The sequence below is a fragment of the Salvelinus fontinalis genome, chromosome 26 (genome assembly GCF_029448725.1).
Source record: "Salvelinus fontinalis isolate EN_2023a chromosome 26, ASM2944872v1, whole genome shotgun sequence".
In the NCBI taxonomy this organism is placed as follows: domain Eukaryota; kingdom Metazoa; phylum Chordata; class Actinopteri; order Salmoniformes; family Salmonidae; genus Salvelinus; species Salvelinus fontinalis.
The window spans coordinates 42,115,743-42,128,770 of NC_074690.1; the positions used below are offsets into that span (position 1 = coordinate 42,115,743).

At 44.9% G+C, this 13,028-nt stretch overlaps 1 protein-coding gene across 1 annotated transcript; it reads left to right on the forward strand.

Annotated features, from left to right (window-relative positions):
• Positions 1-326: 326 nt before the first annotated feature.
• Positions 327-12,598, forward strand: LOC129824383 (spermatogenesis-associated protein 2-like). The gene is made up of 3 exons (XM_055883970.1): positions 327-487; positions 2,936-3,780; positions 3,959-12,598. The coding sequence occupies exons 2-3, from the start codon at positions 3,445-3,447 to the stop codon at positions 5,306-5,308; spliced, it is 1,686 nt and encodes a 561-aa protein (XP_055739945.1). The 5' UTR covers positions 327-487; positions 2,936-3,444; the 3' UTR covers positions 5,309-12,598.
• The last annotated feature ends 430 nt before the right edge of the window (positions 12,599-13,028 follow it).

A 13,028-nucleotide genomic window follows, 5' to 3' on the forward strand; every position in this document is an offset into this window, starting at 1 on the left:
AGCGCTCTCTTCAATAAGCGCTCGTATGGTCGTATTGTAGTTCTCATCACACCGGCTCACACTGTTTAAACTTGACAACAGTCTTCCTCGATTTTTCCCCTCCCTTGTTATTGCTTGTTTCAACAGATTCAAACCCATCCTCTGCCTCCCTCAGTCTGTTCAACCTCCTCTCTCTTCCCCTCCAATCCTCCCCCCTATCCAACTCCTTCTGAAAACGTTCAACTTTTCCCAGCCTAAATGTATTCTTAGCCTCCTCGAGAGAGAGCCCTGTACTCCCTCCACTTTAAAGTGGAGCCTCACCACAGCAATCAACCAGTCTTTATTCCGGCTGAATGGTTTTTCTACTGTAGAGTCTCCAGGCGCGTTCTTGAACAAGGCCAAGCCCCTCTCCGGAGAGTGCCCGTGCGCCAGCTGATACTGGTGAACTGTCATAACCGGGAGCCTGCGCACTGAGGCGATGGGGATTTCCAGCAGTAGAACGGAAAAGGTAAGGTACTCAATGTCCGTGGCGTTTCTCTCTGGTAAAACAGGTTTTTACAATAGTAGAACATTAAACATGCATAGCTCGCCTTTGACTCCACTGTCTGGACATATGTGAAGAGCGTCCGTCGCACGCTAGCTTCGCAGAGATGGGCGTTCTCTGTGCGGCTGGGGGCCCATGCCATCAAACAGACACACAGTTACTAGCTAACGTTAGTTAGCTACTGTGGCTAACGGCCATTAGCATCACAGCTTGCCAGCTCTGGCTTGTACACGCCAATTTCATTGAGTACCCAGCTGATAATTGTTAACGTTGATGTGTGGCGCGGTGTTCAATTCATCACACATCTAACTATAGCCAGATTAGTAAGCTAACGTAAATCAGTATCACTGCCTGCTAACTCTGTCTTGTACATGACACTTTCACTGCGTAACCAGCTGATCATTGTTGCTAACGTTGCAAGGCGTAAATGTTCAATTTGATGTATAATAACGTTTTAGTCGTGGTTAACTGGTGGGAACAATGCATAGTTGGCAAGCTAACCCAGGTGGTTATGTATTTTCAGATGCTAACTAGTTAGCTAGCTTGCTAAGCGGAATACTAGAAGTTCGTCCCTTGCGCAGCCGGTCCTTTGCCTTCAATTTCTATCACCAAGTAGCTTAGCCAGGTCAAACACATTTTCACGATTTCACTAATATCATCAAACAATAAATCATAGCACGTTTTTGGGTTCATTCAGTGGTTTCATGTCAAATAATTATCGTTTGAAGTACAATTTTTATATTCCTAGAACACAAGTTGAAAATGATAATGTTGCTGCTTCCTGTTATTTATTTGTATATATAATTTATAGCAGTGAGTGTCGAAACAACGGTTTTAAATGTCCCAATTCATAATCATTATTCTGAAATATGTTGAAGACCAATGCTTAAAAAATACTCCCTATAAACACCTGTCACTTGTGTTCAGATGAATTGTATTTTGCCAAATGAGTACCTTTAAACTGCTCATGCAGTTTGACATTTACCAAGCGGTACTCCAGACTACAATTGATTAGGTTGTTCTACTATAATCAATAGCGCACGCAGATGAATCACTCATGTCAAGAGTGTATGGAAATCAATGGAACTAGGATAATTCGCTGCCGCTACGTGCCATTTGCGCTCTTCTAAAAAACAAACCACAACACACTTGGGTATACTATTTGTCGATAGATTAGAACATTTAGGAGACATTTATCAACTCATCTCCTTGTGGGACAATGTTTACGGTAGATGGCCAATACGTAAAAGGACAGTAGCAGTGATTTGCCAATACGAAACAGGGCAGTAGTATTGATTTGCTGATTCCCTTTTTCAATTCAAATATAGCAATCGCATAGTTATGCCTTTCGATTTTGAAATTGTTGCATGTTGATCATTTTATTTACAGCGATCTGGATGAAAGGAATTGCAGAATTAGCAAGTGTCGGGATGATAAAAGTTTTGTGAAAGTAGTTAGTATCGTTGGGAAGGAAACGACACAAAGCAGATTTAACTTCTTTAGGAAAACAGCCCTAATGTTGGAAACCAACATTATGTTGTCATGCAGAGTCACACTTATTTATTTCCCAAGCTATAGTGCACAACATTTTACATACAGCAGTTTTTTTACAGGACAAAAGAGTTTGGTCTGCTTTGTTTTCAGTTTTGGCATGGATTTTTTTGGGTGGGGGAAAAACTCCGTGAGCTGCATTGCCCTAGAATTTGCCAGCATATTTGCAGCCCTATAGTTAGCCAAACCTTACACGGACGCAAACCGTAATGTGAATGTCAAAAGGATATTGCTGTGAAATGCAGATTTGACATGTATACATTTTTTAAATTTAGGTCAGATTGCATGGTCAAACATTGTCAATTATATTTCTCTATTTTGAAATCAATACAATTATGCAGGTAAAATAGGTAACTTCAAAGCTAGCTATATTCATGAATCAGCATACCAGGTATCCATCTGCATTTTGAGCTGTTACTTTTTTGTTGTTGATCATTCATGCAAGGTGGATGCGAGTGCAGTTTTGGGCTAAATGCTTAGCTAGCTATTTAGTGCACTGTGGGGGAAAAAACATCCATCCATCGATGCTACACACTTCACATTTAGTGTCAGTAATAGAGGGGGTGTGTCACTCACTAGGATACATATTCCCTTCCCCTCAATCACGCACACACACACTGAGATCAATGTTCTCTACCCCCTTTGTTTCAATGGGCCATTTAGCATGTTTGGAACATATTTGGCTGCTTCTGAACCACCTGATGTCAGCGTTGCATTCTCTTTGCTGGCTGGATGAATGCAGAGAAAGAAGGGAAGTGTCCCAAGCTCAATACGTCATCGTTATTGGCACAGTGAAGTGTGTGTGGTGTGCGCATATGTGTGTTCAATATCCTACCGCATATCCCTCTTTTGTCGTTGCAGCTTGGAGGTTGTTCCAAAAAAAATGCACAGCATCATGATCGTGACCTTCTCTGCCTGGTGACCTTGAATTCACTACTTTTGACAGGGCAGAGGCTAGAGCTCCGGATGCAACTCAGGACCCCCAAACTGTGAACCACCAGCCCCCTCTGGCCTTATTTTATTTCCCACATTTGCCCTGCAGAGCACACATAGACTGCCAGCTAATAAAATATCCAGAGATGCCCAAAAGCAGAGGGTGGTCTTAACAGGCAAAAGCCTAACCACCCCAATTACCCTAAACCAGGAAGCAGTTAAGTTCAATACTACTACCGATCCCCTTTCGTCTTTAGAATGGTGACGGCTTCCTGATTGAGGCCAGAGGCGTGTTCTTGTGCATTTCTCAAATCCTCAGCGGAGTCTATTTGTGTGCGTGTCCTGGGATGGCGGCAGAGAGGGGCTGCTGAGTTTCGTCCCGGTCCTTGGCATGAGAGAGGAGTGTCACGGCTGAGCAGGTCACTGCTGCGCCGCCAATGGATGCTAAACTGCAAGAGGACCTGTTCCGGAGGTACGTGGCATGCCTGGAGAGGCGGCTGGAGGACGGAGGGGGGAATGCGGGCCCTGGGAGAGGCACCTCACAGAGGGGCAGCGAGGCCCTACTCTCCACGGCCACGGCCCTGCTGGGGGCCTACCAGCCAGACCCGGGCCAGAGGTTCCGCATGGTGCGCTTCTATGAGGTGGTGGAGAATGCCATGCGCTGCCTGAGAGGCTGCAGTCTGCGTGGCCTGGAGAGAGCCTTCCTCACCCTGGAGACGGTCTGCACCAACCTGCTGCTCTTCCCCTGGAAGAAAGAGTTCCGCTGCATCAAGGTACCATCATCTAAAGCTTCTGGAATGGACGTGTTTCTCTCATCTGACTGTTCTGATGGCAGGATTGTTGTAGTATATTCATTTGATGCCTGAGGTTAAACATGGTATTGTATGCATTTCAATGAATTTGCTGGAACAGTCCTTAATAATTGTGTCCTCCTCTGTCTCTCCCTTCTAGACCTTCACGGGCCCGTATGTCTACCACCTTCAGGCTGTCATGTGCGACGCCGATCTCCATTCCCTCCTGCGTTCCATGGGCTACTCCCATGACCACGAGCTCCAGTTCCACGTCCGGGACCACCCTGGTGGCCCGCCCCACCTCCGGCAGCTAGCCTTTGAGCTCTTCCTGGCCCAGGCAGAGTGTCGTCTCCTTGGGGAGGTGGTGGCTCTGGCCCGGGGCTCAGCCTCTGAGCTGGAGGCCCTGGAGCAACGGAGGGGCTGCCGGGACGACGCAGCCGGCTGTGCCGAGGTCCTTCGGCGGCGGGACAGCCTCGGGGCTGACATGGCCCGGCTCTCTGTGCGACCAGTGGACATAGGTCACCCTCACCATCTGAGGAGAGGGGGAAGGCCGTCCAAGTCGGTGGATGTGACGGATGGAGCTGGGCATTGGCACGCAGCCAGTAAGCCTATCCTGAAAGCCTCTCTGAGCCTGAGGAAGGAACCTCTGTTTGTGGATGCAGAGGAGGACATGAAGGATGAGATCATCAGGCCCAGCACCTCCACATCCATGTTTTCTGTGGCTGCCCCGCCTTCTTACAGCCCCTTGCCTGACTTCTTCCCTATTCAATCACCGCCCTCGGTTGATGCCTACTCCTCCTACCACCTCTCCTCATTGGATGAGATTGATCTGTACACAGAGAGAGGTGGGCCTGGGGTTGGAGGTCGACAGACACCTTCCAGACCTTCATCCAGGGAGCCCTGGGATGCCAGGGATGGCTGGGCGCTCAAAGCCCACGGCGGGTTCTCTTCTCTGGGGGTGAAGTGTCAGGGTTGTGGCCTGGGCTGCTCCAGCCTGGCCTCCTGCCCTAGGTGTGACATGATCCTGTGCCCGGCCTGTCGCGACATCGACCCCTCCCCCTGTTGTAGACTGCAGGAGTACCCAACCCCCAAATCACCCCGCCCCATGGATGGCTACCTCCCCGTCAAGGAGAAGCTGTCAGTATACTCCAACACCCACTCTCCTCACCCCCACATGCACCCTCATCCCCTCACCCTCACCCACCAGCACACCCACCCCCACCCCCAGATGGTGGAGAAACCCCTCATGGCCACCAAGCTGTTTCCCAGCAAGTCGGTTGCCATGGTAGCCAATGCTGACCGAGCAAGTCTGGGGGGGTCGCGGTGCGGGTTCTGTAACAAGCCGGGCGCATCTCACACCTGTGTGAACTGCTCCAAGGTATCGTGTGACTCGTGCATAAGCCTGTACGGCAAAGACTTGTGCACACGTAAAAACCCCCAGCACAGCTTTGTCCCCAACCATCAGCTCAACTTTAAGTCTGGAACCATATCACACCTGGTGTACCGATGAGCCAGGAACAGGGAGTGAACTCTCTCACTTTCCTCTCACCCTTCCCTTGTACTCTTGCACTCTCCCCTGCCCTTTCTTTCCTCCCCTCCCTCGTCTCTATCAGATGTATGGATAACATACATTACACATGTTCATAGGGAGTCCTATCTCTCTCTGCCTTGTAGAAGATCATGCTTTTTTTTAACCGGTTCCTCTTCTTCCTTACTGCTCCACCCACTCTAGCTTAGTCATGTGACGTCGTAGGGCTTCCCAATCCCTTAAATCTATTCCTCCTTTAAACGAAACTCGCCGGACGGCTCGAAGGAAACCCGTCCAAACAAAACACAAACGCTGACAACTTGTCAGCCGAGGAGACTCCGGTAGATGTGTGTCGTACAGAACACTTTTGAAACTGGATTGTGTCCGCTGATTAACTTTTTAACCTTGAAAACCAATAGGAAAGAACACTGGACTTACACTGGAATTAAATAGTATATATTTTCAATGGTTCATTCCGTAGATCAATGTGAGCCTGTTAGTTGGGTGGTGAAAGAGGCGGGAGTGAACATTTGGTGTGGGGTTTGATCCTTTAAAGGGATATTTGAGACAGACTATTATGGCAACTGACCACTATTTAAAGAACAATCACTTGTACATTTACCCATAAATATTTAAAGTGTATGGCTGAGGTTTACATGCTGCTGTGGAAATTGGAGATAACCTGTTTTGTTGTATCAGTTTCTCTATCATATCACTCACATATTCACAACACACCTAAATCCTCAATCTATTTGCTCTCATGCTGATATGTCACGCAGCTTCTTGGAGGTGGCTGTTGTTTTGAGTAATCCAATAAACTGGAGGACCCTAAGAAATTAAGTCTAAAGCCAGTGACCGTCCTGAAAGTATATAAGAACTTCACTCTTTGCTACACTGGCATTTAAACACTACAGGTAGACGTTTCTGTTCTATGACAGGTGGACGTTTCTGTTCTATGACAGGTGGACGTTTCTGTTCTATGACAGGTGGACGTTTCTGTTCTATGACAGGTTACCCAGATGGTAATTTTCCCAACTGATCTTCGGTTAGTGTTTGACAACTTGTTCCTTCTCCTATTTACAGTGGGGTTTGAAATTATTGACACCCTTGATAAAGGAAAGCAAAAAAATATATAAAGTAAATCAAATACTGAGCTATATTGTATGCTGAAAAGAATGTGCATACCTATTTTCATGTCAATGAGCTAATGTAAACACTTGGAGGCTACTAAATGACATTGGCATTTGGATTGTACCTGCTGCTTTGGGCAGAGGTGAAAATAAATATCTTAGGCCACGCACACCAGTGGTGGGTTTGGCATTGGAATGCAGAAAATAACCCCATACCTACTGTAAAATATGGTGGTGGATCTTTGACGTTATGGGGCTATTTTGCTTCCACTGGTCCTGGGGCCCTTAAGGTGGGGGCGGCAGGTAGCCTAGTGGTTAGAGCGTTGGACTAGTAGCCAGAAGCATTTCGCTATACTCGCATTAACATCTGCTAACCATGTGTATGTGACCAATAAAATTTGATTCGGAAGGTTGCAAGATCGAATCCCCGAGCTGACAAGGTAAAAATCTGTCGTTCTGCCCTTGACCAAGGCAGTTAACCCACTGTTCCTAGGCCGTCATTGTAAATAAGAAATTGTTCTGAACTGACTTGCCTAGTTAAATGAAGGTTAAATAAAAAGGTCAACAGCATCATGAACTCAGGACATTTTAGCCCCAAAATTTTCTGAAAGTGAATCTTCCAGCAAGACAATAATCCCAAGTACACATCAAAATTCACAAAGAAATTGCCAATGCAAAATGTTGATTTTTGTCAATTAACAATCTGTCTCAGGACTTGAATCCCAATGAGAACCTGTGGTTTGAATTGAAGAGGACAGTCCATAAGCAGAGAAACGATTTCAAGGATCTTGAAGGGTTCTGTATAGAGGAATGGTCTATCAGCTCTTTGAACGTGTTCTCCGACTCATGAAACATTTTTGGGATTTTTATTTCTCTAAACAGTTATTCGTATAATATAGTTTCCCACATTTTTTTGTAGCATACAATATAGCTCAGTATTTCAATTTATTTAATAGTCATTTTTGCTAATATTTATAAAGGGTGTAATTTTTTTTCCCCCCACTGTATAACCTGACCCACAGTTCAGTCCATTTACTTAATATGGGCAAGCAGGAGCTGCAGGGGTGATTTAGACTCTGCTAAACATAGATCTACCTCTGGGCAATGGCACTTCACACTTACAAAGTTAAACGTTCTGGCCATGCTGACATCCTTATGTGGTGAGTGATGAAGTCACAAAGTCTTTGCAAGGAACACAGGACTGTAAAATTCACAGTTTAATAAAGAGACTTGTGGATAAGGTTATGGGTTAGAAAAATACACCGCACAGCACGAAAAGGGAAGTGTTTTGTTTCTGACTGATGAACCCAATTGGCCACTGCTGCCTTACATTGATCTTTCAACAACAGCTCTAGCTAGAGAAGGGTGATTTTTGTCAGCGTCTATGCACTAGCGTCTATGCACTATTGGGGCGGCAGGTAGCCTAGTGGTTAGAGCGTTGGGCCAGTAACCCGAAAGGTTGCTAGATTGAATCCCAGAGCTGACAAGGTAAAAGTCTGTCGTTCTGCCCCTGAACAAGGCAGTTAACCCACTGTTCCCAGGCCGTCATCGTAAATAAGGATTAGTTAAATAAAGGTGAAATTCCAAGTCAACCTCTAGGTGCTTAGCCTTGTCTCAGCTCTCTGCGTTAGGGATGTCCAATGAATATCATTGCCATGCCATACGCAAAACGAAAGTCAGAAGTTGGAAATAAGACATTGGCTGTGTTTTAGAAAATCTGGCTTGTCTACTACTTACTTAAACTGCATACTGTGCACTAATTGTACTACATACTATTAATAATGTACTGTGTTGTAAAAACAAACGCAGTAAGCAACATATCAGGATACTAGGCTCATCCTACTGTGAATGCGTCATCTAATGTGCAATTGTGTTATTTCCCGCCATCCGTTCATTTTGGTGAAGTGATGATTATCAGATGATTATCAGCTTCCGTAAGACACGTGGATCTCAAAAGACGATTTTCTTCCTCGGGCGCAGCGAATTCTACTAGATAAAAAGAAGAAATGAGTATGACATCCTGTATACAAAACATTTCAGCTCTACGGATCCCCAATGGAGTCCGTTTTAAAAAAGGCCAACTGAAATCCTTTCCTCATTGTTGTACTGTAATTGCTTGTTCTATTACTTGGTGAAAGCTATATAGAGGAATGCATTACATTCGTCATTACCTCAAGGAAGGGTGCTACATCACGTTTTAAAACTTGGTTTGAAATGTCTTTCCAGAGTGGCCTTAAGGAGCAGTGCAATTCACTTTTGACCTCTTCTCCTCGTTCATCTAGTGATGTTTCCGAAAGGGCCAAAGATGGCCTAATGGATATGTTCCAATACTTATAAATGTTCTTCTTTCCAGGAGCACTTTCACCAGTGCTCTGGGAAGGCCAGGTGAGGTGATGTTTATTTGGCTCTCACCTCCCGCTGAGTGTGTTTCTGTCACAGACACAGCTTCTGCGCAAAGTATCATATCTTTACAATGTCTGGCTAGAAACATGTTAACATCTCAGGAACCAATAGGACACAATTAAAATCTCTGCAGAATCTGTACTGAATATGCATGAAAGAAACACCCATTGTCTTCACAGACCGAAAGGAACATAGAGAGAAGAGGCCATTGGGTATAACCTACTCTATATTCTAGCCAGTAGAGAAATAGAAAGAAATGACGAACTAGTAGTCACAGTGAGCCCATGACAAAATGTCATTGAGCTGCTTTGATGCCGTCAATTTGATTCGCTGCCATTTGTATATATTCTTTCACACATGAAACTTCCTATGTAACAGAGAAATCAATCATCCCTCTTCTCTCTTTGTGGTTATCTTACCAGAATGAAAAGTGGTGGTGTTGCCCCGACCCACAAACCCTCTCCTCACCTGGCATGCTCTGTAGATCCAGCCCGGAACCTTATCTTTACCCCCTCTCCTCCCCCTCCACCCGTTGACACTGAGGAGCATCACAGAATGTCTGTGTAGAGGGGTTCAACTCCCACTATCACTACACGGCCATGCAGGGGGAGAGGAGGAGGGGGAAAATAGCCAACATTGTACATTTGGTGAAAAGTATGTACAGTTGAAGTTTACATACACCTCAGCCCAATTCATTTAAACTCAGTTCTTCACAATTCCTGACATTTAATCCTAGTAAAAATTCCCTGTCTTTAGGTCAGTTAGGATCACCACTTTATTTTAAGAACGTGAAATGTCAGAATAATAGTAGAGTGATTTTTATTTCAGCTTTTATTTCTTTCATCACATTCTCAGTGGGTCAGAAGTTTACATACACTCAATTACTATTTGGTAGCATTGCCTTTTAAATTGTTTATTTTGGGTCAAATGTTTTGCATAGCCTTCCACAAGCTTCCCACAATAAGTTGGGTAACTTTTGTCCCATTCCGCCTGACACAGCTGGTGTAACTGAGTCAGGTTTGTAGGCCTCCTTGCTCGCACATGCTTTTTCAGTTCTGCCCACAAATATTCTATAGGATTGAGGTCAGGGCTTTGATGGCCACTCAAATAACCTTGACTTTGTGGTCCTTAAGCCATTTTTCCACAACTTTGGAAGTATGCTTGGGGTCATTGTCCATTTGGAAGACCCATTTGCAACCAAGCTTTAACTTCTTGACTGACGTCTTGAGATGTTGCTTCAATATATCCACATAATTGTCCTTCCTCGTGATGCCATCTATTTTGAAGTGCACCAGTCCCTCCTGCAGCAAAGCACCGCCACAACATGAGGCTGCCACCCCCGTGCTTCACGGTTTGGATGGTGTTCTTCGGCTTACAAGCCTCCCCCTTTTTCCTCCAAACAGAACGATGGTCATTATGGCCAAACAGTTCTATCTTTGTTTCATCAGACCAGAGGACATTTATCCAAAAAGTACGATCTTTGTCCCCATGTGCAATTGTAAACCGTAGTCTGACGTTTTTGATGACAGTTTTGGAGCAGTGGCTTCTTCCTTCCCGATTGGCCTTTCAGGTTATGTCGATATAGGACTCGTTTTACTGTGGATATAGATACTTTTGTACTTGTTTCCTCCAGCATCTTCACAAGGTCCCTTTCTGCTGTTCTGGGATTGATTTGCACTTTTCGCATTGAATTATGTTCATCTCTAGGAGACAGAACGTGTCTCCTTCCTGAGCGGTTTGATGGCTGCGTGGTCCCATGGTGTTTTTACTTGCGTACTATTGATTGTAAAGATGAACGTGATACCGTCAGGCGTTTGGAAAATTGCTCCCAAGGATGAACCAGACTTTTGGAGGTCTACAATCTGTTTTTCTGAGGTCTTGGCTGATTTTCTTTTGATTTTCCCATGATGTCAAGCAAAGAGACACTGAGTTTGAAGATAGGCCTTGAAATACATCCACAATACACCTCCAAATGACTCAAATACTGTCAATTAGCCTATCAGAAAATTCTGAAGTCATTTTCTGGAATTTTCCAATTTTTTTAAAGGCACAGTCAACTTACTGCATGTAAACTTCTGCCCCACTGGAATTGTGATACAGTGGAAAAATCTGTCTGTAAACAATTGTTGGAAAAAATACTTGTGTCATGAACAAAGTAGATCTCCTAACCGACTTGCCAAAACTATAGTTTGTTAACAAGAAAGTGGAGTGGTTGAAAAACAAGTTTTAATGGCTCCAACCTAAGTGTATGTAAACTTCCGACTTCAACTTGATTTTGTGTGTGAACTCAGCAAAAAAAGAAACGTCCCTTTTTCAGGCCCGTCTCTTTCAAAGGAAATTCGTAAAAATCCAAATAACTTCACAGATCTTCATTGTAAAGGGTTTGAACACTGTTTCCCATTCTTGTTCAATGAACCATAAACAATTAATGAACATGCACCTGTGGAATGGTCGTTAAGACATTAACAGCTTACAGACGGTAGGAAATTAAGGTCACAGTTATGAAAGCTCAGGACACAAAAGAGGCCTTTCTATTGACTCTGTAAAGCACCAAAAGAAAGATGCCCAGGGTCCCTGCTCATATGCGTGAACTTGCCTTAGGCATGCTGCAAGGAGGCATGAGGACTGCAGATGTGGCCAGGGCAATAAATTGCAATGTCCGTACTGTGAGTCTTCTAAGACGTCGCTACAGGGAAACAGGAAGGACAGCTGATCGTCCTCGCAGTGGCAGACCATGTGTAACAACACCCCCACAGGATCGGTACATCCGAACATCACACCTGCGGGACAGGTACCGGATGGCAACAACTGCCCTAGTTAGACCAGGAATGCACACTCCCTCCATCAGTGCCCAGACTGTTCGCAATAGGCTGAGAGAGGCTGGACTGAGGGCTTGTAGGCCTGTTGTAAGGCAGGTCCTCACCAGACATCACCGGCAACAACGTCGCCAATGGGCACAAATCCACCATCGCTGGACCAGACTGGACTGGCAAAAACTGCTCTTCTCTGACGAGTCGCGGTTGTGTCTCACCAGGGGTGATGGCCGGATTCCGGTTTATCGTTGAAGGAATGAGTGTTAGACCGAGGCCTGTACTCTGGAGCGGGATCGATTTGGAAGTGGAGGGTCTATCATGGTCTGGGGCGGTGTGTCACAGCATCATTGGACTAAGCTTGTTGTCATTGCAGGTAATCTCAATGCTGTACATTACAGGGAAGACATCCTCCTCCCTCATGTGGTACCCTTCCTGCAGGCTCATCCTGACATGACCCTCCAGCATGACAATGACACCAGCCATGGCTGTGTGTGATTTCCTGCAAGACAGGAATGTCAGTGTTCTGCCACGGCCAGCGACGAGCCCGGATCTCAATCCCTTTGAGCACATCTGGGACCTGTTGGATCGGAGGGTGAGGGCTAGGGCCATTCCCACTAGAAATGTCCAGGACCTTGCAGGTGCCTTGGTGGAAGAGTGGGGTAACATCGCACAGCAAGAACTGGCAAATCTGGTGCAGTCCACGAGGTGGAGATGCACTGCAGCACTTAATGCAGCTGGTGGCCACACCAGATACTTACTGTTACTTTTGATTTTGACCCCCCCTTTGTTCAGGGACACATTATTCCATTTCTGTTAGTCACATGTCTGTGGAACTTGTTCAGTTTGTCGCTGTTGTTGAATCTTGTTATGTTCATACAAATATTTACACATGTTAATTTGCAGAAAATAAACACAGTTGACAGTGAGAGGATGTTTCTTTTTTGCTGAGTTTATTTATATATATATATACATATATATATACTCCCGTTCAAAAGTTTGGGGTCACTTAGAAATGTCCTTGTTTTTGAAAGAAAAACACATTTTTGGTCAATTAAAATAACATCAAATTTATCATAAATACAGTGTAGACTTTTTTAATTTTGTAAATTACCTTTGTAGCTGGACACGGCAGATTTTTTTATGGAATATCTACATAGGCGTACAGAGGCCCATTTTCAGCAACCAATACTCCTGTGTTCCAATGGCATGTTGTGTTAGCCAATTCAAGCTTATCATGTTAAAAGGCTAATTGATCATTAGAAAACCATTTTGCAATATGTTAGCACAGCTGAAAACAGTTGCGCTGATTTAAAGAAGCAATAAAGCTGGCCTTTAGACTAGTTGAGTATCTGCATC

Coding starts and splice junctions, on each gene's coding strand:
- LOC129824383 (XM_055883970.1), top strand. CDS start 3,445: ATGGATGCTAAACTGCAAGAGGACCTGTTCCGGAGGTACGTGGCATGC. Junction 3,781..3,958: donor AAGAGTTCCGCTGCATCAAG/GTACCATCATCT, acceptor TCTCCCTTCTAG/ACCTTCACGGGCCCGTATGT.